We start from the raw sequence: 27,776 nt of genomic DNA on the forward strand, positions 1-27,776 counted from the left end.
CTGACAGTCATTAATTATGCCAGAATTCTGAGGGTGAAGACAGTGATCTGAGAGAAACGCAAGGTGACAACTTCACGCTCTCAGGACAGGGGATGGGTCTGAGAGGTCATTTTTCAGTGCTCTTCTTCCCCTCCTCTCAAGTAGGAAAGAGATTTTGAAAAAATTCTTTTCTTTTCTTTGAGCTACCTGGTCCCATGGAACATGGAAATGTTTCCATTTGTCAAAATAACATCGATGCTAAGTCTTAAGCAGAAATCATGATTAAGGAACTGGACTATTGGATATTAAAACAAGTACTTATTTGAAAATACTTGCAAATGTTTCTCATTTACTATACATATATACTACCCAAACATCTCCACATATGGGGCTTAACAGCGTATAAAAGCTGAAGAAACTGGAGTAGTCTCAGTTCTCAAAGAGCCAAATTCTTTCCTGTCACTGGGGTTTTGATAAAAGAATATTACTCATACATATTAAGGTTTTGTGTGTGTGTGTGTGTGTGTGTGTGTGTGTGTTTAACTTGCCACAGGCAATTATTTCCATCTTAACCTTATACAGGAGAAGCTCAACTAATAGTAATGTGCTTGGACTTTTTTTTACTACGCTTGTTGAAAGCTCAGTGAACTTCTTGATTTCAAATGTCGGAATCAGGTCATGCTCCTTGCCCCTGGTAATCACCAGGGCATCGTCACTAAAAGTTCATTAAGGACCTACCTGTCTGTATTCCTACTAGAATTCCAGTAACCATAATCTCTGCTTCATCATATTCTACAACCTAGGATACACTCAGATGGATGGATGGTTCTCAATTCTATGTTATTTTACACATACATGGGCGCACACACACACTACCATGGCTACATACGGCCATGCCTGGTAATGTTTTTTTATTGTCAACTAGGGCACAGGTGCTACTAACATCTTGTAGGTAGAGATCAGACGTGCTAAAAAAAATACCCCCCATACTTGGGACAGGCCCCACAATATGGAATTGTGTGATGCAGAGTCTCAGTACTGCTGAGATGCAGAAAGCTCACATGGAGTGTTAGCAGATGTACATAAAGGACATACTGAAAACTAAAACTCAGTCACCAGATACACAAATTAAGTAATATTGCTTCAATCTGTGTATAAACATGTACTTCTGGAAAATTTTCAAGTTTCTAACCCATGGCTTGGTGATTTAATAGCTCTGTTAGCACTTGTACTTGTTTTATAAAAACAATTGGGCAACATGGGTGACATGGTTTCTGTACAACAGTGGCCTGAAAAACAAGCATTGGATGTGATAGAATCTTGCTCATGAATTTTTAAACTACCAGACATAAGAAACTGTTTATTATAGAGCCAAGGTCCCACTCACTATAAACTATGAAAAAAATTAAATTATTAAATTTGTTAGGATAAGGATGTGATGGCTAGGAAAAGCTGAAATAGTAATGACTTAAAAAGATAAAAGCTGCAGCCAGTATTATGGTATAACAGGTAAAGCTACCACGTGTATTGCCAGCATCTCATATCAACACTGGCTTGAGTCCCAGCTGCTCCACCTCTGAGCCAGCTTCCTGCTAATGTACCTGAGAAAGCTGGGGAAGATGACCCAAGTACTTGGGCCCTGCCACACATGTGGAAGACTTGTATGAAGCTCCTGGCTTCTGACTTTAGCCTGTCCAAGGACACTGTTGCAGCTCCAAGGTTTTCAGCATTATTCGATCTTGTTGTTCCTCTGTCCTTGCTGCAGAATTTTCATCTTGTGATCTGATGTGGCTGCTCTGGCTCCCAGCATCAGTCCACACTGTAAACAAACAAACAAACAAAAGCCAAGAAGACAAAAACAAGACCATCCTTTTAAAGTTATGATCTAGAGACTGTACACATCTCTTCTGGTCATCCTGTTGCCTAGAACTTGGTCACATGGCCATACGTAGCTTTTAGGAACACTTGCAAATGGGATTTCACTGGGCAATCATGTGGCAGCTACAACTCAGGAGTTCCTTTATTAAAGGAAGAGGAGCAGATGTTGGAGGATAGCTGACCTTCTCCACCATGGGTGTCATGTTTTGAGTTAATTCAACGTCAGGAATCCAAAGACTGCCTGATGTTTCAGATAATCTTTGGTTAGGTTCAAGTTTGCAGACTGTCCAGACGGTGACGGTGGTCTGTTGTGTCACTCTTATTTCACATTATTCCTAAACAGTCAGCTCTACATGTGGACTTCTGCATTTGTAAATTGCTAATGCTGCTAATAGCTAATCCATAAAGGTGCAGAGGGGATTAGTGAGGTGATATGTATTAAGCCCTCTGAACAGCACCTGACTCCTAGTGAGCATTATGAAAAGCTATCAATATAATTATGATGCAGGTATTTGCACCTGCCTAGTTGATGGGATATCAGCTAATTTGAACTTTAATTTTTAAGCACATAGATATGTTTGTCTTGTTTCATTCTTAGATCTCCGTAAGTGTTGTTGCTTTGACCTAGTTTTGTGTTGTAGCCACCACACCCACCCAACCCCAATAAGGTATCAAAATAGGAGACGTGCTTTAAAAATGATGATATTACTAAGTTGGGATTGATGTAGGCTGGAGCCAATTCATGAGCTGAAGGTTGCCAGCATCTTACTTCAGCAGGGAAGATGGAAACTCGGCGCAGACAATGATGTCCCTATTGTTTTGTCAGTTCTGCCTAACATCACCTACTGTTTATCTCTTAATGTCAGATATTTTCAGTTTGGCCCAGCAAAATCATGGGCCCCCTGATAATTCTTATTTCACTCTTCCGTGGAGATATTTAAAACTCATAGTGGGACAACTTGAAACTTAACATCAGCTACCTCATGAGCTCTAATAAGCAATGTGTCTGTAAGTAAGGACAGGACCTCTGAAAAGCAGCAGGTGTAAGCACATGCAGAAAACCCTGTGTTGGTAATAGGAGAATGTGGTCCCTCCAACACACGTGTTCCTTGTTAGGTCATCTCCTGCTTTTGACAGATGTGAGTGTTGGACACAGATCCATAGCTTACCTGCTTGTGCAGTGACAATACTGCAAATCATGTGCATTGCTTGTGGCCTGCATCTTTTACAGGCTGCAGGAAGCTCCGCTGTGAACAGGAGTGTAGTGAGAGCAGCCATACTCCAGAGCGCACAGAGGTTGATCCAAATCCCTTTGGTTCTCTCAGTGCACAGTTTACGGCGATGATTTTACATACCTTGCATCTTCAATTCAGTGAGGGAGAGTGCGGGTGACTCCTGGTAGAAATTCATAAAACTTTTATCAGGAGAAAATAACAAACCAGTTTCATGCAACCATAGGGAAAGGAACATTATTTAGACTGACTTGCGTCAAAATATTTACTCAACAGGCTAAAATTGTAAGCATTCGGAGATAATGTGGGTTTAGCAACAGTAAAATGAAAATTTCCATGATAAATCATTTCCATTTGCACCACAGAAGCTTTGGTCTTTGAAAACTCAGCATCGTAAAGTGTAAGGAATAAAAATAATTCAAGAACCTAGAGAAACAAACCTTGAAGTATTGGTTCCTCCAAACAGAAAAGGAAAGGATTCCTCTTTTTCTTTTTACAATATGGAGTGCAGGAAATAGAAAGGCATAGAAGCAGCAGACAGCAATAAGAGCCTTTCATTGGTGAATAAGCTCTAAAGAACATGGCGCAGCGGCCTTTTCCTACCCCACAGTGCTGGGGAATAGGAGGAATAACAGGCTGCGAATGATCTGTAATGTTCTGATAAGTCGCCAGCATCTCCATCAAGTTGGCACCAGCTCCAGTGAGTGAGCAGGTGGGCAGCTGTAACATGATAGGCAGGTAACCCTTGACAATCATTACATACGTTACAGATGAGCAGTCAAGGGGTCTCTAAAAAGGTCAAGTGTGAGGCTTGCTAAAAGAGCTTATCGTTTAGAGCAAAGTCTCCAGCTAATTTGCTATCTGGAGTCTTGTATCTAATACGGAGGAACTCAGATTCTTAAAAACTTTTAGTTTTTGTTTGGAGATTTGAGATTGTACTGACTCATGACTATTGCCAGTATAATCTAAAAGTTGGGTAATGCAGAGCCACTGACCCTGAGACCAAAATTATATACAAAGGGTAACACAAGGCCTCTGACCTTCCCATGGACTTGGCATGAGCCTAAGGAGGACACCCCCAATTATATACACATTTGAGCCGCATGTCAGGAGTCAGCTGAGTAACTCTGAAAGGGAGAATAGTATCTACCACATAGGTTGTTAGGAGGAGCAAATGACATAATTTATGTCAGATATTAATGTGGTATTTGAAGAGCATTCACACTTGATAAATTGTATTAGTGTTACTATCAGTGTATTTCCTCTAGCAGTGTTAAGAGAGTACATAGGGATGATACTAAATGTTGGAAATTGGATTGCAGATGGCCAGTAAGGTTCCTCTGCCACCATCCTCCACCCTCTCCCCGTCACGGGTCTGTACTTCCTCCACCTTATCCTCCTGCCTTCACCCTCTCAGTGCAACAGAGACAGTTTATGCACAAGTACGTGAAAGCAAATTAAAATGGGAAAATCAAGCAGGTCTTGTCCCTCCATGGTTCCAAATGGCAAGTGTTTCACTCTGTGGGATCAGAAACAGTTGCCTCCTTTCCATTTTAACAGAATCCAGAGGGCATTCACATCCTTTTGCATTAGAACAGCCATGAAAGCCCATGGAGTGAACTAATGGAACCACACTGGAGCCTATGACTGCATCCAGGAGGCTGCTTTATCCTGATGCAAAGGCATGGATCATCCTAGAACAATTGGGACCAAGGACATGGGTATGCAGAATCAGCACCTGATTCTCTTTTATGTATTTCTGTATGATTACCAGCTAGCTGACTCCTGAGCATGTTCAACTGGAATTATGAGCCTTGCCAAGAGGCCCCTTTTGAGAAGTCAGGTATAGTACTCTAGTTGAAAAGATAGAGTAAAACATTTCAGCACAATTAAAACTGCCTCCCCTTTCCTTGGTTTAAAACTTCCCACCACACATGTTACACACAACCTAGTCTAGTTGTGACTTAGCTCTTCCACAGTCTGTCACTGAGGGCAGAAAGACTAGATTGAAAACAGACTTCTCACTGTCATGGTGCCATCTTGGAAGTCAGTGAGACCTCCTGGTCATTCTCCACCACCCACTGGCTGCGTTCTTGCGTTGCTTTGGAGCAGCTGTGGCACAAAGAGCTTGTCCGGGCATCATCATCAGCCATTTTGGTTAGACTTTGTCTTTGGCAGAGGAAATAAATGTGCCAGTTTCTTGGCAAGCTCTGTCTTTGTAGTCTCTCTTTTGTTAACCCAGAATTAGTTATGAGCCCAGTGTTTGGGATTTAGTGCTACTCCTTGTCCTGTTCTGATTTCTTTAAGGACAGAAGTGGCTCTGTGAATGGGGCCTTGACAGGTGACATATTTGTGGTTTCCCCTTAATAGATTTGCATAGGTCTGAGGGCATGTCAGCAAATTCATGGAAAACGGAATTAAAAGGTAAGTTTGTTTTGGTGCAGAAAATTCTTGGACTCTACAGAAAGCTCTTAATGATAAGCTTGCACTCTGAACTCTCTTAAGACCCTATGTAAATACCTGATTGGAAATTTTTTGAAACTGAAATGAACATCTTTTAATTCCACTTCTTATGAACTTTTTGAAGTACCCTCATATGTGCTTTTTAAGTGCAAAATGTAGACAATTGCAGGAGTTTCACCTGTGAAGTTGTCTCCTGTAAGATGAGCTGGTAGAACATTTTCAGCAAAGAAGTCGCTAACAGGACCCTAAGACAAATTTGTAGGCTGAGAAAGCAGCCAGACACTGTGGGAATGAGAATGTGGCAGCATTTCAGCCAGAGAAGGAACATTGGTGGGATCCCATATTAATATTACATGCAAAAATCTTTGTTCATGTAACACTAAGGTTACAAGTGTGTGCATGCCAGAACTGGGAGAGAGCAGAAAATAAGATTCTCATAGTGACATCTGTTCTCCACGATTGCACAGGTTCCATAATGCCAGTGTATGGTCTGAAGCGTGATTAGTTATGAAAAGCTTGGAGTATGTGGTGTAATTAAGAACTTGAACTTCACCGTGTTAGGACACAAGAGGATGAGGCTAGGAGGTAGCTAAAGCTGATTCACTCTCAGCCTGAATTTCATTCTGTGACTTTCAGAAGGCTATTCACTTACATACACTTCAAATCCTAAGAACAGTGCACCTGCTTCCTGATTCTCCCTAGTCCACGCAAGGTGAAGGCAGGAATCTCCTGGAGTGAAGTCTCCAAATAAGGCTCAACTGTCACCGTCTTTGCGGGTAGTGACTTTGGATTACAAGACAGGAGACGGTGCAAACACAGATAGGCAAGACTTGGCCCCTGTCAATTTTTCACATGAATTTACAAACATCAAGGCCTATTTTCAGTCTTTTGCCTGTAACTAGGAAACTTTTAATCCAGTCAGCGAATATTTATTGCATATTATACAAGCATCTAAGCCCAATGTAAAGAGAGAAGATTGGAAAAGATTCTTTCAAAGATAACCAGGTCAGAATGCATGAGAAAAAACACAAACAACCTCCATAAATACCAAGCACAGACGTGAATTGCATTTTCATTCTGAACTAAGGTAGTCTCTCCATATTTCCAAATGTATTATCAGCTATTTCTGTAGTTTGATTTGTAACCAAAATACTGTGTTGACATTTTTGTATTAATTTGATTTCCTTTTCAATTTGAAAGTTGGAATGGAAGAAAGGTGCCTTTCTTAAAAATCCATCTCTCCTCCTTTTGCTCAACTGGTTCCGAGTTGAATCAAGAAGAATTGTTATTTTCAAATATCCCCAAGTGTTACATATTTACTTTTTTTCTGATTTGTGACTGAAAAAGCCATTTCCTACTCCCTCTTAATTCTGAAATGATTGACTAGGAGTAATTTGGATCTTTCACTCAACTCTGCTAATAATGAAAACACCCTAGCTTTCATATACAAGTTGATGCTTCAAGCACATCAACAGAATGTGTCTTTGGAGTTGGCTTAAATTTGCATCACGTCTCCATCACTTCAACTTCACTTTGTTCTTCAAAAGAGGCGTTTCTGTTCAGGGTAACTGATAAAGTTGAATTTCAGTCTGAGGCTGTGGAATGCAGTGGCCCTTAACACTTCAGAAAGAGGAAAATTAAACATTAAGACAGCGAACTCCTTGACAGGTCTAAACCAAGGTCACCAGCCTGTAAGAATCAGGAGGTCAGCAGGGAGCGGCCTTTATCTGCTTTGCAAAGAAAGTAAACACCCTTCACAGAGAAGGGAGACACGCCCCAGGGGCACCCCTAGAGATGGATGCAGTAGGAGGGAAGCTCTGCAGTGCCTACTGTTCCTAATTGGGCATCCTGTGTGAGAAGAGGTTAATTCCTTAACCATTTTGGGTTTCCCATTTTCTCATCCTTAAGAAGAAGATAACAATGAGAACAATCTTCTTATATTGTTTGGGGGACTAAGTGAATTAGCATAAGTGAAACCTGAGCTTTAACTTAGTGTCCTGAACAAAATAAGCCTATGTAAATCTCAGCCCTTCAGTTATGATTTGTCAGCTACCTCTAAATCCACAGCTTTCTCCCTTATTAAGGAAAGTTTAAGGATATGCAAATGATCTAGAATGTTACCGTAACAGAGGTGGCCTATTTTATTTAGTCGAAAATAAGATGTTTGACAACCGTGTTACTTTGTATTCCTCATGGGAAGTCTCTTCCCTGCTCACCTCACTGGCAAGGTGCTATGGTCTAGTTCTTGTGTCCACCCTAAATTCATACCCTGAAATCCTGTGATTCTCCACCTAGGAAAAAAAAACAGCCAAATAAGCCAACCAACAGAAATCCCTATTGCATTAGCATGTACAACTCTAGCCAGTAAAATATGTGTCAGGTATGGGTGAAGGGGGAAGAAAATTGTGGTCAGTGTCACCTGAAAATATTAAACCTGCCATCAACTAATTAACCATGTAGTGTGCTGAAACTCGGGGTCAGGAGAAAGGCAAACAGAAGAGTTATATTTTCTGTTGATAGAGAATTCTGTAGGAAAGACTGAAAATGTGAGACTGTATGTAGTCAGTCAAGAATGCTGCAGTGTCGGAATGCTGATACTGGCTTTAAGGAAATTCAGAAATCTTTAAGGGAATAGTTGATATGATCAAGGCTTGTTTTTAAGAGAAGACTAGAATAATTGAGACTATCGTTGGATTTCAGTCTTCAGAACAAGAACTGCAGACCCCTGGAGCTCACCTGGACACTATCTGGAAGTGCTTGTAACATGATTTTTTTCTTAAACCTATTAAATGTTTCTTAAAATGCTCTCTTGGTGTATTGTATAACATAACATAATAATTTCAGAAGTTTATCAGTATTAAAATGTAAGTATTTTACAAAGTCTGTAGTACTTTGGAAGTACGGAATATTTTAGTCTTGGTGGGCAGCTCTTCACTTTTTGTTTATTCGTTGTTTCCCTTATTCAATGATCATCTATTGAGCACTTTGTGCAGCAGTAAGCAAGAAGAGGACATTCTGTGTGTCCCAACTATGATAATGCTTGCCCTACAGATGTTCTCATGTGTTTTAATACTTAAAATAAACAAAGAAAATAAAGATTTGCTACTACTTTATACTGTTTCCGGTAGCCTGCGCTTGAATGCCTTATTATTTTTCTTCACTAAGAAGAAGTTGAAAGACCAGTCATTGTAAGCTCTGATTCTAGGATGAGTGAATGAGCGTGTAGTCAGAATTTAGATGATTTGATGCTCAAACTTTTGATATGCTGGGTCTACAGCCAGCAGACCCATAGACCGAGCAAGATGCCAAAGAGGAGCTAGTTCCTCCAAGTTCCAGCACTCTTTCCAAGCCAGTTCTGCTGAAAACATAGATTGCCCTAGAGCTCTCCTTTTTAGCAGTTTATGCTCATGGATGCTTTTTCTCTATGATGGGTCAATTTGAGAAAATTTAAAGGGGAACAAATTCAGATTGCAACAGGCAGATTTGTCTCGGGTAAAATACATTACAACATTAGATTTTCAAAAGCTTTAATCTTATTTTCATATAAGGAATGATTAATAGTTCAGGCTTTTGAGCCAGAAAGATTACCAGTGAGTTTGAACTCAACACCTTAAGCTCAATGCTCCTTTTTTTTTAATGTATCTTTGAGGCTTAGTGCTGTCAATTAAGTTAAATATAATAAAGAGAAGCTTTAAAAACTCATTAAAAATTCATAAAAATGAAATTGAAAGATAAATTTATTTTGGTGCAAGAAATCTTAAAATCCACTTGTAATTTTTCCATGAACTTATATTGCCTATCGCAGCTCCATAAATGTACGTTCTCATCTTAATCATGTGTTGGGTCCTTAATGTACTTTTAACAAACTCTAATTTTTTTTTAATGTAATGGAAATAAACTACCAAGTGAGGTGAATCTAGTTTTACACTGTAAGTCTTTGTCTAGTAGGACTACGTCCATCCTAACCACCAAAACTTAACCAAATGAGGCTTTGTGTTTCTTGCATGACAAAGAATTCAGAAAAGGGCCAGTATAGGCTGGAGTAGCTGCTGGAGGAGGGCATGAAGGACCCCACCTATTAATTCCAGTCTTCAGCCATGGCTTTCATGGCTGCAAGAAGGTTGCTGCACCTTCAAGCATCCAAGGAGGCACATTCTAGGATGAAAGATGAAACCCTTTTTATGAGTCAGTCCTGTGCGGGGTAGAGAGAGGCAGAATTTTCAGAGACTCAGCACAGCTGGAGTTTCCATCTCCATCCCAGGGTCCCAAGCTGTTTTCCAGCCAGCCCCTGAGAGCAGTGCAAGTTCGGAAGGAAGTTGAGCACACCGTACTGTCCTAAATCCAAGAACAACAGAAAGCGATTCTGTCAGTTACTGAGTTCAGCTGCATCAGTGTCTGTCGCAAGGCCACAGATGCACCAACCCAACTCCCTGGTCTGATGAATTGCTACTGAAGATTTCACGGTGTTTGCACCGTGAGCACCTGCTGAGGGCATTTGCTGTCTTTAAATCCTATCCTGGTCTGTTGCTAGCAAGATCATCCGGAAACCCTTCAGACATGATTCCCGAGTGCAGATTTTCCGTTTGCTTTCATGTTGTTGTGTAAAAATTGGTTGCCATTCATTGGAACAGTCATGATCTTAGTGATGTGAATGCCTCATTAGTTCAATAAACATATGCTGATGACCCACTGAACTTGGAAATACAGGAAGAAGAAAAATGTAGTTGCGTTATTCCAGTTTCCATACATGGATGTATATATATGTGGATATATATGTACATAGTGCAAATACGTCTTTTTGCATAATGTAGTATATATTACATATTTGCAGTATGTAACATATAAACATTTAGATTTTATAAACTATATAATAAAACTATGAAGCATATATCATAAGTTACAAATTATATATTACAAATTTATATGTTGTGTATAAATTTGAATTGGATTATTATATATTTACATATATAAGTGTGTATACACTTATATTTACATAGTGCAAATGGAAATCCATTGGCAAAGGACATTCATTGGCCTAGATTCTTGCAGTAACTGTGCTTTCCGTTGCATAGAGAGGTTCCCCATGGTGCTCCAATCCCATGTGCTCAGTCCCATTGAGATTAGGGGTGGCTAGTGCAAGCCATGGTCCAGTTTTCATCTTTTTATTGAAAATGACATTCATAAAGAGCCAAATATAGAAAACACGGTCCTGTCCCACGCTAACTGATGCTGAGTGTTTATTGAGGCTAACTAACTGCTTGCTCCTCAGTGTCCCGCTTTCCCAGGCTGACTCTTCAGAAGCAGCTGCTTATTGAGATCCGATTCCACATGCTCTTGTTGACCGAGGACTTTGGCATTGCTTTCCTGTAGCTTGGAAAGCTTGAATGAACCTGCAGGCCCATCTCCGCTCTCCCAGCTGTGCTGGGGCTGTGACTTCAGCTCTCTAATCCTCCATTTCCTTAGAGGCGCAAAGACTACATGGAGCAAGATGATCAGTGAGGTGCCCCTGTGAGCTAAGGTACAGGGCAAGATGGAGATTGACTATGTTCTGGACAAACTGGGGGGTGGGAGAGTCCTGGTATTTCATGCTTCATTTTCATCTTCCTGAGCATGGAGGAGTTGGAGTTGAGCATATCTGATCTGTTTGATCCAGTCTGCTGTGAGTAGGGTTGGATAGCTCTCTCTCCCAGATTCTGCCAGATGGGTTTATTTCATGAACATTTTTGCAGAAATGCTTAGTGGATTTTTATCTTCCAAGGATCTGTACATGGGCCTTCCAAACATAATATTTTGAAACTATACTTTGCTCACTTTGTTAAGATTAAGGTTGGAAATAAACACAATGGAAATCAAAACTGTGAACTTTTCCATACCCAAGAATCCCTATGGATGTTTTTCAGTTGGGCATCAATGAACAGAAACTATGTCTCAGGAATTTGTTGAAGTGACATCTGACCAGCAGGCAGTCCCGTATTTTGGTGGAGCATCTTAAATGATCCCTCTGAGGGGGAAATTGAATGCTTGCACAGAGGTGCTTGCAGAGAACGGAGCGGGTCTCTTAGGATCTGTCCCAGGCCACACCTTTGGCATCTTGTGGAAGGTCACCAGTGATAAATGAGAGGGTGGCACAGGACACCAATGCCAGCCATCTACATGATGGCTACTAATCCAGAACACCCTGCCCAATACTCCAGGATGGATTCTCTGTTCTGGAAATAAAGGTGGACAAGTTATTATTCTAAGATTACATGGTCCTTTATGAAAAAAAAAATGTCAGATATGAAAGGGCTCAAAGGCCTGGAATGAAGCTATTAAACCCCCAAACGGCCTTGGGCTCAGCTTGCTCTTACCTCCTCAAGTTGTCCTCAGAAGTCAAACAGCTTCCTGTGGGCAGTCAGTGCTGAGGCCAAGACCCCAAAGGTCAGAGCCAGGAGGGGTCAGGTCCCACCAGGAGATTGACGAAGGCACTGTGCAAAGGGCTTGTGGCACAATGGAACTGAAAAACAAGTTTAGTTGCAAAAACTTTTAAGTGCATGCATGGCTTTTTCATAACTTGCATTTCCAGGAAGTTTTTGAAGACACACCATAACTCACAGACACGTGTTGTGCTGCCTGGCAAATGAGCTGAGAGGTTTTAATCTGTTACAGAGTAGAGGGAATTTCAGACTTTTCATCTGAATTATGGTGCAAAACTTCTTAACCATGATGTTGAAAGAAAGAAACAATCAAAATTATATCCAGTGTCCAAACAGAAAACCTCAGGCAGTGCCAGAGCCTCTTCTGGCCAGCAGAGGCTGGTGGATCTGGACGACTGCTTATGCCTGAAGGTTGCACTGTGGCTAATCTTTTGCTTCCGGTGTTATCCAAATAAAGTCTTCTGTCTTAGCATTTCTCATGGCACAGAAAGCTGGAGACCCTTCTTGGGCCCCCTTTGCTCTTTGAGGGTTTTTTTTATCTTGTTGTTGTTGAGTTTTGGCAGTTCCTTATTTGCTTTTGTTTGTTTAAAGATTACCCAAGACCAGAAGTTGTGTCACAGTGGGGTAAGCATCACTTGCAACAACCCATATTGGAGTTCTTTTCCAAGTCCTGGCTAATCAGCTTCTCTGCTTGCAATCCAGCTTCTTGTAAGTGCGCCTGGGGAAGGCAGAAAGTGATTACCGAAGCACTTGGGCTTCTCCACCCGTGTGGAAGACAGCTGTGGAATTCTGAGGCTTCAGTGCTACTAGCCTCAGATGTTCCAGCCATTTGGGGAATGAACCATGGGATGGAAGATCTCTCTCTCTCTCTCACCCTGTCTGTGTCTCTCTCATATTTAATTTTATTTCCTTATATATTTAAAAGGCAGAGTGAGAGACAAGAGAGAAAAAGAGTGAGAAAATGTTCTATGTGCTGCTTCAATGCCAACATGCCCACAAGAGCTAGAATGGGACCAGATTGAAGCCAGAAGCCAGGAGCTCCAGCCTTGCCTCTGAGGTTGATGCCAGAGACCCATGCATTTGAAGCATCATTTGTTGCCCCATCCATCTCCAGATGCATTAGCAGGGAGCTGGACTGGAACCAGAGCAACCAAGACTCGAATCACCTCTCTAGTACAAGATGTGGACATTGTGAATGGTGGCTTAATGCACTGTGCCACAACACTCACCCCTATTAATTTATTTACTGCTTAAGATGCTCCCCACGTGGCACAGGAAGGACCGTGAGAACTCTCTTCCTGAGTTTACCTCCAAGAGGATCAAGCTGCCTCTTGTGCTTTCTGTATTGTAGCTTTTGATGTATTGCATTTTCTCTCTTCTCTGTGCCTACAAACACTCTAGGCTGGTGCTTGCCAAAGAGATGGGAAGAAGTCCTAGTGTTTGTGAATTGTTGCTAAATCTGCACGTTCCCACTTATAACCCAAACCATTCAACACAGAGCCAAGGAACAGGAGGAACCGGAAAAAAACCCCTTCTTTATTTATTGTGGACTTTGGCACTGATTTTTTGTGTCTAGAAGGAGCTTGATTGAGACCATGGCCCATCTCCACTCTCCTAGACTCACTGACCAGGTGAACTGGGGCCATGAGTAAAGTTCCCTTGGCCTCAGGAGCCTTACATGTATGAAGGTACCATTGAGCAGGGTATCATTACTAAGATGTCTCCTTGAGCTAAGCTTTCAGGCAAGAGGAAGGCTTAGTGTGTTTAATGGAAGCTGTTCTCCATTTTCTACACATTATGAAGTGTCTTGGGAGAGGTCCCAAAGTCTGCTGCTTAACTTTCTTCCTCATGAAAACGGAAGAGTTGGAGTTGACCATCTCTGACATCCTTGGTCTCAGTGTTCATTGAGTCAAGTTGGTGGAGTGTCCTTCCCCGATCTGCCAGGAGGGTTTGCTCAGGAAACCTTTGGGAGAAATGTTTGATGGGATTCACCTTCTCTGGATCCGTGCACAGAAAGCAGCACAGTCCCTGAGTTGGAAGAAACATGGTTGGCCAGGTTGTGTCTTGATCGAGTCAGCCTCATCATTATGAATGAGGGAATTCGATGCACTCTAAGAGCTGAGAGTATGCAGGGGCTTGCCTCCTGTCTTCACACACTGCTTCCATTTTCCTGGTCATTCCATAAAGGTAGAAGTGCCTGCACCTGTACACATGTCTTCTTTCTTCAAAGCAAGAGCACAGTCACCTTGGAGAAAAGCCCCAAATGACAGTCAAACCACAGACAATGACGATAGATGAGAAGAGCAGGGAATGCAACAGCTGATCACATAGCACGAGGGAGCCATGATGTATGGAAGTGACTTAGGAAGGGCCCAGGAACCAGAGATCAGGGACCTAAAGAGATCTTAAATGCTTTGTGAGGAACACGTGCTTTAAGAAAGAAGTGATCAGTAGATAAGTGCTTTGTTTCTAAACGAAATAAAATATTGGGTAGACATTCACAACTACCTAAAATAATCAAGCAAATATGAAATAAAGGATTAGAAGAAATGATTAAGAAGCATGCAATTCTTAAAACCATATCAAAGTTCCATATTGTTTGATAACCTTGAAATATATTCAAAAGCAGTTATTGGTATTGCATTTTTCTATAGTCACACATATAGGTCTTCTGAAGCAAATTTCTTAATAATTTTAAAAAGGCACTTGGAAGATTTTTTTCAAAAGCAGATTACCAGGGGCCCTTAAGATGAGGCCTTTAAGTGTGTTCAGTTGCTGTACACATATTGCTCTGAGAAGCAAAGTGAAGACTCCCCCCCACCACAGTGCTGGAATTTGGGAATAAAACCTATCATAATCTAGACCCTAAAAAGTTCTAAGACCAAGAGCAACCATGACCACAGATTTCACTTAAGAAAGTTATAACTCACAGAAAATCCAACTTACAGTGGCTCCAGCAAACAAGAACTTTGTTCCTGACAAAACAGGAGGATCAGAGAGGAATGGTTGTTCGCATGCAGCCACTGAGAAATGCCATTGAGAACCCAGCTTCTTCCCTTCTTTCCTTTCTCCATCCTAGACAGCCAGCTTTCATCCTCACGTCTCCTGTTCACAATGTAGCTGCCATAACCCCAGGCATCTCCTCCGTGATCAAGGGAGCCATCCTTTCCTTATCAAGAAAACAAAGGCTTTTGCATTGTCCAAAAGCACCTGGCAGCACTAGCTGCCTACACAGTTGGAGAGGCAGTGGGCACCACAAGTTGATAATGCCTGTAATGCTAACTGTTGTAATGCTAACTGGTAAACTGTGTCTGCCACAAAATCTCCTTAAAAAGAATCGCCTTGTAACTTGGTGCTGCTGGGAAGAAATCAAGTCAGGATATAGAGCCTTTGGGGTTTGACTCGGGACTGCAAACATTTCTGCTAATAGAATCATGAAAACAGTGCTTGCATTGTGTTAAAACACCTATTCACAAGGCAGATGGTCATATTTTTCACTCAGAATTGGCCATAGACCTTAATTAATGCTAACAAATTCCCAATCTTTCGTCTTGTAAAAGAAGGATAATGTTTATTTCCTGTCTCCATTGGATTCTTAGATTCAGTCATTCATTTACTCAGCCATATTCTAAGCACCAATTCCTTGTTAGGCACTGGTCTGGTGATGGGAACATGCAAATAAATAACACATAAATAACACAGAACTCCTTCCCTGGGATTCATGTTCTAACAGGGAAAGGAGGCCAAGGAAGGGTGTTTTTTTTTTTTTCTAGCACTGCTGCATTTTAGCTGCGCTTTATGTAAAACGTGTTACACACAAGCGTGCGCACGCACGCACACACACCCCACAAGTACATCAAAGTTTCATGGAAAATAGAGTTAAAAGATGAGCTTGTTTTGGTGTAAAAAAAAAAGTTCGAAATCCATGCAGTATTTTCACTATACTCATTTTCTGTGAACTTTTACAAATTTCTATATGTTTATTTTCATTGTATTTGAAAAGCAGAGAAAGACTTTCATCTGCAAATTCACACTGCAGATGCCCACAGCAGCCATGGCTGAGCCACACCAGGATGGCCTGGACTTCAGTCTTGGTCAAACCACATTGTTCGTGACTGAGACCCAAGTACTTGGGTCGTCGCCCGACGCCTTCCAGGGTGCACAGTAGCAGGAAGCTGGATTGAAAGTGGAGTAGCCGTCACTTGAGACAGGCACTCCTTTGGGATGCAGGCACCATAAAAATCCTCATAGAAAGTTCTTTGGAACACAGAGGGTGAAATGTTAACTCTCCCACACAACTGGAGAATGCTTTACGAAGGAGATGGAACCCGAGATAGGACTTGAAAATAAGTTTGGGTTTTTTGTACAAAAGAAGTGATGGTGTGGGAGTTGCTATTGGGGGAAGAGTAGCAGGCTGAACAGCATTGATGGCTTAACTGTACCTGAAAGATCAGCTAGCTCCCTGCTAAGCATTTGAGTGGTGGCAGCTGAGGCAGAAACTAAAGGTGGGTGGAGGCAGAATCCAGACTGAAGGGCCACAGAAGCCCTGGGAAGAACTTTGGCCTTGGGGTATTGTTGAAACACAGGACAAGCTTTGATCAGATGTGTATGTGAAACAGCTGTTGTGAAACATATGGTGAGAAGGGAGAGAGTGGTGGCAGAGCTATCCTCCAGGCTTTTGGCAACAGTGGGGAGAGCTGAAGGCTCGATTAGGGTAGAAAGCCCTTTGAGGTGAGATGGACAACTTTTGGAAACAGGTCATGTTGAAAGAGAGAGAGGGAGGAATAAAAAATATTCTAAGGTTTATCACCTGGCATTCGGGTGGCATTGTTCACTGGAGATGTAGGAGAGTGTGGCGTCTGCGGAGCCCAGGTCAGCTTCAGTTCAGCTCCTCACAAGGGGGAGCAGGCATTCCCTGTAATACTTATGTTGCCAGCGAACCCTTCCTTTTCCCACTGGCCCCAAGCCCCGGCCTCACCCAGCTGTAATTTCTGGAATAAGGTTCCGACTGCCCCTGTGGCTGCCTTGCTCCTTGGTGTAAAATGAAAACAAGTTGCAAGAGACGGGCGAACATGTGCCAAGTCTTGGGTTTCCAGGCACAGGCTGTGGCTGAGCAGCTGTGGCCACCATCACTGTAGCAGGCCTTCTTGAGACCTCATTGAAGCACATTTGGAGGTTATCATCATTTTCCCCGGGATTGGATCCTTCAAGATGCTTCAACTTAAGTACCCAAGACTTGAAAAAAATTCTTAAGAGGATTCTTTATTTTTAATCGTGTCCACTTGTTGGGTATGTGACCAATTAATTCATTCTTGTGAACATAGTAGGAGACCCGGGACCCTCTTGACCTGTGCTTTGAAGCACTGTTTTGATGACACACTTTAATGGGACTACTGAAACACCTCTCATCACACTGGTGGAAGGCCCAGTGCTTGGCCTCAAGGACAGTGAATGCAGAGTGGTTCTCCTCCTCACAAGTTCAGCATACCTGTGCCTCCCTCCCATCGCCTTGCTCTTCAGAGGTTTTTAGTCTCACATTCCTACATTAATAAAACTAGCTCTTCTCCCTGGGGCCCGGAGCACTGAGTTTTAACAAACAGAAAAATCAATAAATGTGCTTCATCAGTGTCAGGATTGTTGGCAGGCGCCTCGCAGCAAGCGTTACTGCAATTGCGCCATCGTTCGCCCTGACCCCTACATCCAAACATTTGGATCCGTTCTTCCAGTCTTTAGATGATGCTGTCTGGCAACTCTTCAAATGAAAGTTGATCTAGTTGACTCATCCAAATACAGGTAGAATCCTGTACTGGGGAAACAGTTTTAAGCCCATCGCCTGAAAGAACGTTCTTTGTTCCAATGCTGTTTGTGAGTGGCAGTCTGAGCATTTTCATCTGCTTGGATCTTATGGAACATTCTTCCCACCAGTTAATCACCGCCATGGGGTGTCTGGGTCTGTAAGCAACCTTGTGCTTGAGGAAGGTTCACAGGCATTTACTGATGTGAAGGTCAAGGTATTAACTGAGTGTATTTATTTGTCTTGTTCTACAGAGTGGGGATACAGGCCTCTTAGGACCCTGACAAATGTCCGCCTGGAAGTATCCACTTCCTTTTTCTTGTATCATTCCTGCTTCATATCTCCTTACATTTCCTGTAAAACGAATGTTTGTAGTTAGTGAAAAGAAATGTACATAATAAAATATATTATTTTTAATAGATTTATTTATCCGAAAGATTATAGAGAGAGGGAGAGACAGAAAGAGATCTCTTTGCTGGTTCCATCCTCAGATGACTGTAATAGCCAGGGCTGGGCCGGACCAAAGCCAAGAGTCAGGAGCGCCTTCCAGGTCTCCCGCGTGGATGGCAGGAGCCTAACCACTTGGGCATCTTCTGATGCTTTTCTAGGCCATTATCAGGGAAAGAGATTGGAAGTAGAGCAGCTGGGACTGCACCCATAAGGAATACTGGCCTTATAGCCAGCTGCTATACTCACTATGTCACACCACCAGCTGCTACAGAGACTCTTACAGATGGTAATGGGAATATGTAAAGCTTTTAAAATGACAAGAGAATGGATTGACATTCACTGAGTTTTTCTTTCTTTTCACTATTATTATTTCTGTCTATTTGAGTAGCAAAGAGATAAAGATGGACAGAGTTCCGATGTAGCTGGGTGACCCCTCAAACGCCTGCAATGGCTTGAGGCTGAGTCAGGCAGAAGCTGGAAGCCAAGAACTCAATCCATGTCCCCCACCCCAATGAGTGGCAGGAACCCAGTCACTTGGGCCATCACCATTTCGCATCCCAAAGTCTGCAGTGAAGTCAGGGACCCAAACACTCCAGTGTGGAAGTTGAATGTCACAGCTGGCTTCCTAATACAGAAGCCAGGGCCCTAATGTGCACTTACTTCATTCATGTCTATGAATTGCATCAGAGAGGTTGTATCAGTCACCATTTTCCCAAATCTGATGGGACCTTTGCAGCAATCCTAGTTTTGCCTACACTTCCACAGGCTGAGAAACATCTAGCCCGCAGGCAACTGGATGAGACCTACAAAACAATTTGGTCTGGTCCTGCCCAAGCAACCACAGGCAGGACTCAAAACTCCATAAATCTGTAACCGACTAATATTTTAAAAAGAGTCATTTCTTTGTATTTCAAAGGCAGATCTATAGAGGGAGAGAAAAGGAAAGACAGAAAGATCTTCTACCTGCTGATTCACCCCCTAAATGGCTGCAATGACTGGTCTAAAGCCAGAAACCAGGGGCTTCTTCTAGGTCTCCCAAGTGGGTGCAGAGGCCCAAGAACTTGGACCCTCCTCCACTGTCTTCCCAGGCCATTAGCAACGAGCAGGATGGGAAGTGGAATTATTAGAACTCAAACTGGCACCCATGCGGGATGTTGGCATCACAGGCACAGGCTTAGGTTGCTGGCCCCGGGCAGACTAATTTTTAAGCTGCTCATTTTGTATGGCTTGTGAGTGATATTCTTAATATCCAGATGGTTCTGGGCAGGAAAAAGCCTCCCCACTCCCTTGCTAGGGAGGTACATGTGGAACAATTGTGCACTTGTCAACGCTAAGTCTGCTTAACATCAGTTCCTCTTGCAGGAGTCAGAACACTCTGGAACATACAGCAGAATTCCACTTCATAAAGGACGGTGGGAATATGGTTTCCTTCATCTAGCCAGTCAGCTATTCATTTTAGAATTATTTACTGAGATCTGAAATTCTTTATTTACTGTCTGATGGCAAGGGTCTACATTTCTGGAATTTTAATGTGCGACTCATCCATTCCTACTCGACAAGCATGTCCTGAGTTCCTACCTTAGACTGGACACGGTTCTACCAGTTCACATCTCTAGTGGTGGCTTGACAGAATAGCAGCAGCAGGCACTTGACTGGGACAGGAATCCCCTTGTCACCACAGCTCACAGCAGACAGGCAGGACACATAGCCACAGGCACTGGAGTGGCCTTGCCGTGCCCCCACACGGGCTGTAGGAGGCAGTCCGTGCTATGGAACACATCCACGCTGCCTGTACCTCATGGTGCTTTTTGTTTCTTTCGGCCCAGAAACAGAAAAGATAGTCCTCGAGGCAGGAAATGGCTTACCATCCTGGAAGTTCAATGACCAGCTTTTTCCCTGTGAAGTGTGCGGGAAGGTGTTTGGCCGGCAGCAGACATTGTCACGGCATCTCTCACTGCACACAGGTAAGTCGGGGTCCCAGTGCCACGCACCCCTCGCTCCATGTGGAAACGTGTTCATCTTCACCTCTCAGGCCTGTCTCTCTGGCATGTTGATATAAGGCAGTGTCAGGACTATTTAATGTTGTATGGAAAGGAGGTGGGATGAGGACAGATACCTCATAGGCATGTCCAGGTAAAACTGCACACTGTGAAGGCTCCATTGGGCTCTTCTGCTCTTCCAGGTTAATTTTATTTATTTCAGAGACATTTTACAGACAGAAAGATCTTCTATCCACTGGATCACCACCTTCCAAATGGCCACAACAGTTCCAAAGTGGGAACTCCATTCAGGTCTTCCACATAGGTGGCAGGGGCAAGTCACTTGGGCCATCCATTGCTGCTTTCCCGGGAGGCTTTGCAGGGATCTGGAATGGAAGTGGACCAGCTGGGACTGGAACCTGGGCTTCAAATGAGATGTTGGCACGTTGGGGTGCAGCTGACCGCACCGCACCGTAGCAGCAGCACCCTTTCATCTCATCCTGAGGGTGCAGCCAGCAGCCCCCCTTGTTTTGATGGGTGGGAGAACCTTGATGGAGAAATTGTTTGGTTCCCATGTGACACTGGGCAAAAAGGATTGATTCTGTGGATCAGTAAAGAGAAAGCAACCAAGTGAACAAGGGGTGCGGGAGGAATACATGAGTGAGCAGAACATCACAGACAAGTGAAAATAAAAAAAAACAGAAGGGAAAAACAACAGTTAGTGTAGGACAGAGTAGAAATCATCAAATCAAGTATGTCAGTTTTCATATTGAAAATCAGGCTTTGCGGGGATGGTGCTGTGACTCAGCAGGCTAATCCTCCACCTGCAAGCACCACCATCCTATATAGGCACCAATCCGTGTCATAGCTGTTCCACTTCCCATTCGGCTCCCCGCTTTTGACCTAGAAAAATAGCAGAGGATGATCCAAGTCCTTGGGACACTGCATCCATGTGGAAGACTTGGAGGAAGCTCCTGACTGCTGGCCCTTGGCACTTGGCTTCAGATTGGCTTGGCTCTGGCATTACAGCCATTTGGGGAGTGAACCAGCAGATGAAAGATCTTTTTGTCCATCCTTCTCTTTGTAAATCTGCCTTTCTAATAAAAATAAATAAATCTTTTTTTAAAAATATGAAAATCAGGCTTTGCAAATCATCTCATTTACAGAAAACACAAGCAAAATGATAAAGAAAAATCCAAGATGAAGTTTTGCAAAGACCGTATTATTCCAAAATTAATTTTGTCCCTTCTCTTCTACATTTTTATTTTTCTAATCTTAAACTCCACTGAAGACAAAAGTTAGTCATTCGCTTAGCCACAAAGTAAACTTCAACATGTTCAAAGAAGTGGAAGCTTTGTAAGCCTGGCTGTCTGAGCATAAATAAAATGAAATTTAAAATAACCAAGAACCAATAAAGTGTCTGTCTTAATTGGATGAACAGGAAAGGAAGAAAATCTAAATTAAAATTTAAGTAACAGACATTTAGCAGGAATGAACAGAACACTTTATACTTAAATGTGGAGGACACAGTGACAGCCCTGCTCGGAGGGAAACATATGGACTTAGATGTTTTAACTGGAAGAGAAGAAAGACAAAAAAAAAAAAAAATCAAAGATCCTAACACTAATTTTACAGAATCAATGAAAGAATAGCAAAATCCAGGGGAAAGGTCACCATAAGACAGACAAAACCCTGTATACCTGATTGTAAAATATCTAAAATCAAGATGAAAATGGAAACTTAGTTATTAATACAGATAATATTAAAGAACAGTTAAAGAACAAGTACACAGCTATGAAAAACAGAAAGGGGGGAATACTAAGTTGGATAACATTGATCATTTAAGTAGAAATATTAAAATTGACCCAAAGAGACAGGGGCAACTTGAGTAAACTCTTTAGAAGATTTAGTATTTGTTTGAAAGGCAGCTTTACAAAAAGGAAGAGTCACACAGAAAGAGAAAGGGAGAGAGAGAAAGATTCACTCTTCAGATGGCCACAAGTGGCTAGGTCTGGCTGAGGCTGAAGCCAGGAGCTGGGGACTCTGTCCACGTGAGTGGAAGGGGTACAAACACTTGGGCCATCTTCCATTGTTATCCCAAGAACAGTCGCAGGTAGTTGGATCAGAAGGAAGGCAGCTGGGACTCAAACCATTGCTCATGTGGATTGCCAGCAATGCAATTGGAAGCTTACCCTGTTCTACAACAATGCTGGCCCCGAGAAATACTATTAACAAAAGCATCAATTCCAAAGATGTGCCCAGGTGCATTCTTCTCAACTTTATGAGGAAAGCCAATTTCAATGTTACTGAATCTTTCCACGTCATAGAAAAAGACAGGAAGCTCCACTGTTCGTTTTTTGAAGGAGACTAACTCTTAATGCCAAAACTTCAACAACCTTACTTATTAACACAGGAGCCTCACTGCTCCTCCCCTGTCCCTGCCATGCCCACCACATGTCTTTCCGGTGCTAGGGACCACTCCTTAGCATGTGCTTGTAGAATAACTGCTTGCCAGGTGTTTCCCTGTGAACTAAAGAAGACAGGCAGTTTTTTTTTTAAAGCCAAGGCCAGCCACTGCAAATAGAATCAGAGCTAGACAATGAAATTATTCTCCCCTGCTGATGCCTTCGCCTGTGCAACGCAAGCAAAGCCTGCACCTCCAGCTTTCATTGGCTTGATTAGGCAAATGAATGCAGACGGTCCAGAAACATCCGTCAGTTTTATGAGAGGTTTTCCATTAAGAAATTAATTGCAAATTTTTATTTTATCCATGTAAAGTGAACATTTCCAATTAAATTATTTTACACAAATCATTTTCCCCTGTTCATTTCATTTGCTTTTTTTTTTTAATTATGATTTCTTGGCTGACCCAGGCCTGGAGCTCTGAGATGATGATGCGTTGTGTGAAGCTTTCCCACTGCATTCCTGCAATGCTGTGCGGCATCCACTCGCAGCTGGCGCGTGGGAGAGGCACGCGGACACATGCACACTCTCACACTGACCCACACAATATTCTTTCAGTCCCCCTGGGACTATGAGGAAGAGAGGCTGTGGGTGTACAGGCAAAACAAACCATCTAGTTGCCCTGGGATTTGGTTTAAACTTTAGAAGTGTTAAGACAAAGTGGTCTTCTGGAGAGGTTTTTCTGGAGGGTGTTTTGTTTTGTTTTGTTTTGTTTTGTTTTGTTTTGTTTAAGATATAATACCAAGTAATCCCCCTTTGTCTCCAAGCGAAATGAGGCTCGAACTAGCCTTTCATTGGAACATCCAGTCCACGAGCCTTTTAAGACTCCCAGAGTCATTTGCTCTGTCCCTACCAAGGCAACCACAGACGAGACTCAAAGTTCAAGAAGTCTATAGCACACTAGGTTTTAAGTTGGTGACGCCGTACAGCCTGGGAATGACATCCATATACAGAAACAAGCAGTTGGGATTTCATTTCCTAACAGTGGTTTTGGATATTTCCCTGTTCCTTCCCCCTGACAGAGGAAAGAAAATACAAATGCCACTTGTGCCCCTATGCTGCTAAGTGCCGTGCGAATCTGAACCAGCACCTGACCGTCCATTCCGTGAAGCTGGTGAGTACGGACACCGAGGACCTCGTCAGCGCCGTCACCTCGGAAGGCAGTGATGGGAAGAAGCACGCTTACTACTACAGGTGGGTTGAGGACTGGGCATGCTGGGTCTGGGTCTGCGGATTTCTGTGGACCCCGCCCCTCTTCCAGGGGTGACGTGACGTCACAAGCGCCTTTCTCCATCACCTGCTGAACTGTCCTTTTAGCATTCCCTCTGCTTCGGTGAATGCTGCAATGGCTCCACTCCTCTCTCAGGTTGGGTGGCCCAGGCAGAGTTAATTGGAAGAGAACAGGTCCTTGATTGGCTGTCTGATGTGGAGCTCCAGAGAGTGATAGGGCCCTCAAGACAGTTGGCATCCTAGATCTATGCAGCTCCCACTGTTACACCCTCTTTGCTCCTTCCTTGCTTCTGAAGACTTTGGAAGGCAAAAGAACAGAGCCAACACTCTCACAAACCTGAAGGAAGCAGCATGGGAAGTATACCTTGTTCCCTCGGTCGTATTGCTGTTTAGTACACAGAGTTGCGTTTGTACCTCTGTGTCCAGTCATGACTCAGTATTTGGTTTGGTGGCCCTAAAACCCCAAGCTTCAGACTCTGCCGAACCCTGCCTAAGCTGTTGGTGGAAACTCACTTTTGCATGAAGTGTCTCCAGGGAGGGAAAGGGAAGGACAGCATCCACCAGGAGCTGTCGCAGATGGGGCTGCCTCTTGGTCTGCTGTTCGATGACCCGTGTGTGCCTTCACGGCTACATGGAAGCTTTCTGCAGCCGGAGAGAGGCTTGCAGGGGATGTGGTGCACTGAGATTGATCAGTGGACCAGCACTGCTCAACACGTTGGCAGCACTGCCCCACTCTCTTTGCCCAGAGGAATCGGCTAGGTGATGTGCAGCATCTGGAATCTGTAGTTTTTAATTAACTGTATGCTTATTTAGCATGAATGGGATGGTTACATGATACTGGCACTTAAGCCACCTGGCACAGTGACCACTTCCGAGGCAGCCCGGAGAGCAGCCAGTCCGATACTGCAGAACCATTTGCTGGAGAGGAAAATGTGTGTGAAAGCCGCATTTCCTTAGACTGGGTAAACATGTTGCCCGTGCTCATGGATCTGCCTCCCTCTTTCCTTTCCTGTAGTTGTCACGTGTGCGGATTTGAGACCGAGCTCAATGTCCAGTTTGTCAGCCACATGTCACTCCACGTGGACAAGGAGCAGTGGATGTTCTCCATCTGCTGCACTGCCTGTGACTTTGTCACCATGGACGAAGCGGAGATAAAGGCTCACATTGACACTAAGCACACAGGTGACCATTCCTGTCTCCTCCCCCAACCATTTTCCTCCATCACCTCACCCTAGGGTGCTGCTAAACCAGCAGCAGCCCCCAGTGCCCTGTGCCCTGGCAAGGTCATTCCAGGGAAGGGAAGAGTTTCCAGGGTAGATAGAACTACATCACCCTGTGGCTGTGATGGCATGACCTGGCAGACCAAAAAGCTGATTGGTTCAGGTGCAGTGGGGAGGTTCTGAACCATTTACTTGTCATGAGTTTGTGTGCTGCGGTGAGAGCCCGGGGAAAGTTGGCAGAATGTTGAACTGTTTGGCTGCGCCAGGGCACTGGGCAACGAATGCTGCAGGCCTGTGCCCCTGATACTGGCCATGATGGAACATGGGCTTGTCTATTCCAGGCCAAGGAAAACCAGATTCCCCTGAAACATTTAAATGGATCACTGTCCAGATCGTGGCCAAGACCTGTGCTCTCCTTTCATTTCTATTGCCATTCTGTTCTGGGTGGCCTCTCCCACGTTTATGATGGTAGCGTCTGGACATCACCATGCAGTGATGCTCTCACAAGGGATGGGTACAGGTGACACCAGCGTGCAGTCACTCGGGGAACCCGGAGGATGCTCACACATCAAGGGCAGGCATTGCCAACAGCCAGTTTCAGGTGTTGGGTCAACCTCTGACGTCACTAGCACGGGAAGGGCTCCGACAAGTGAATTGCCCTGGTGGTCGTGCTGGCCATGTGTGCCTCCTCTCTGTTTCTTCAGCCACTCTGGCTCAGTGGTGCCAGCAGCAATAAGAGCTTGTTTTCATCAGTAAATTGAGCAGCTATGACTGAGAGGTCTGCAGAGAGCCGTTACACTGTGTGAGGTGTCACTTGCGCGACTGTAACCACATTAGCACCATGGGCAGCAGGTGAGCTGGGAAACCCCAGGGAAGGTAAATTAAATTCGGCATTTTGGGAGTAGCCGAGGAAGTTCATGGCCAGCCTCTCTAGTATTTCCCCCTGGCTCCACATGCAGTCTTCTCTCTCTCTCTCTCTCTCTCTCTCTCTCTCTCTCTCTCTCTCTCTTTCATAGTAAACCTTGTTCTTCTAATCTTTTTCACCCCAAAGTATGGCTGAACCCAGCCAGAAGCCTTGCTCCCTCTTACTCCATAACACAGCTCCCTCCAGCCCACTTTGGAGAAATTGTAATGGATCGAAAGAGGTTGGATTTCTTACTGCTTCATTGTCGTTGGTGCAAGCTTCCCACTCATAGCTAGCCTGTGGCCCAGGCTGTGCGTTTGCATGCTAGATTAATTTCCATCACTATCTTACCATATACGTATAATCCCTGGGGCTTCCTGGAGGTGGGGGGTCTCCTGTGTAAGGTGAGCAACCCAGATGGGACCCCAGAACCTCAGCCAGAACAGTTTTCATTCCTACTCACCTTCGTGCTCCACAGGGAGCACCCACACCAAAGATCCTCTTGTTCCTTGTCAGGTGGCAGGGTTCCAGGTCTTGGCTGGGATAAATGTCCTCGTTCGTTAGTAACAAGAAATTAAGAGTAGCTTTTCTCTCTCTCGCTCGCTCTCTCTTTTTTCTAAGATTTATTTTTATTGCAAAGTCAGATATACAGAGAGGGGGAGAGACAGAAATGAAGATCTTCTGTCCGATGATTCACTCCCCAAGCAGCCGCAACAGTCAGAGCTGAGCTGATTCGAAGCCAGGAGCTTCTTCCCGGTCTCCCACGCAGGTGCAGGGAGGAGGAGAGACAGACAGGAAGATCTTCCATCTGATGATTCTGATGATTCCATCTGATGTGGCCATCCCCAAGTGGCCACAAAGGCTGGAGCTGAGCCAACCTGAAGCCAGGAGCCTCTTCTGGGTCTCCCACACGGGTGCAGGATCCCAAGGCTTTGGGCCGTCCACGACTGCTTTCGCAGGCTGCAAGCAGGGAGCTGGATGGGAAGTGGGGCTGCCAGGATTAGAACCGATGTCCATATGGGATCCCAGAGCATGATGCAAGGCAAGGACTCTAGCCACTAGGCTATTGCACTGGGCCCTGGAGTTTCTCTTTTAATTGAAGTCTTTAATATCGCTGCTACTAGAATAAGGTTACAACTGTTTGATAGGGCCCGGCGCTGCGGCCTAGCGGCTAAAGTCCTTGCCTTGAACTCACTGGCATCCCATATGGGCACCGGTTCTAATCCCGGCGGCCCCACTTCCCATCCAGCTCCCTGCTTTTGGCCTGGGAAAGCAGTTGAGGACGGCCCCAGGGATTATACGTATATGGTAAGATAGTGATGGAAATTAATCTAGCATGCAAACGCACAGCCTGGGCCACAGGCTAGCTATGAATGGGAAGCTTGCACCAACGACAACGAAGCAGTAAGAAATCCAACCTCTTTCGATCCATTACAATTTCTCCAAAGTGGGCTGGAGGGAGCTGTGTTATGGGGTAAGAGGGAGCAAGGCTTCTGGCTGGGTTCAGCCATACTTTGGGGTGAAAAAGATTAGAAGAACAAGGTTTACTATGAGAGAGAGAGAGAGAGAGAGAGAGAGAGAGAGAGACTTGGGACTCTGCACCTGTGTGGGAGACCTGAAAGAAGTTCCTGGCTCCTAGCTTCAGATTGTCATAGCACCAGCCGTTGCAGCTGCTTGGGGAGTGAATCATCAGATGGAAGATCTTCCTCTCTGTCTCTCCTCCTCTCTGTATATCTGACTTTCCAATAAAAATAAAATAAATCTTTAA

At 43.8% G+C, this 27,776-nt stretch overlaps 1 protein-coding gene across 6 annotated transcripts in view; it reads left to right on the forward strand.

Annotated features, from left to right (window-relative positions):
* Positions 1-27,776, forward strand: part of ZNF827 (zinc finger protein 827) — a 172,670-nt gene that overhangs the window by 133,532 nt on the left and 11,362 nt on the right. For all 6 annotated transcript variants that reach the window (XM_058666793.1, XM_058666794.1, XM_058666797.1 and 3 more), the window contains exons 9-11: positions 20,039-20,176; positions 23,677-23,848; positions 24,900-25,066. In XM_058666793.1, coding sequence (XP_058522776.1) covers positions 20,039-20,176; positions 23,677-23,848; positions 24,900-25,066 — 477 coding nt within the window. The remainder of the gene's footprint in view (positions 1-20,038; positions 20,177-23,676; positions 23,849-24,899; positions 25,067-27,776) is intronic.

Source organism: Ochotona princeps, chromosome 7 (genome assembly GCF_030435755.1).
Source record: "Ochotona princeps isolate mOchPri1 chromosome 7, mOchPri1.hap1, whole genome shotgun sequence".
NCBI lineage: Eukaryota > Metazoa > Chordata > Mammalia > Lagomorpha > Ochotonidae > Ochotona > Ochotona princeps.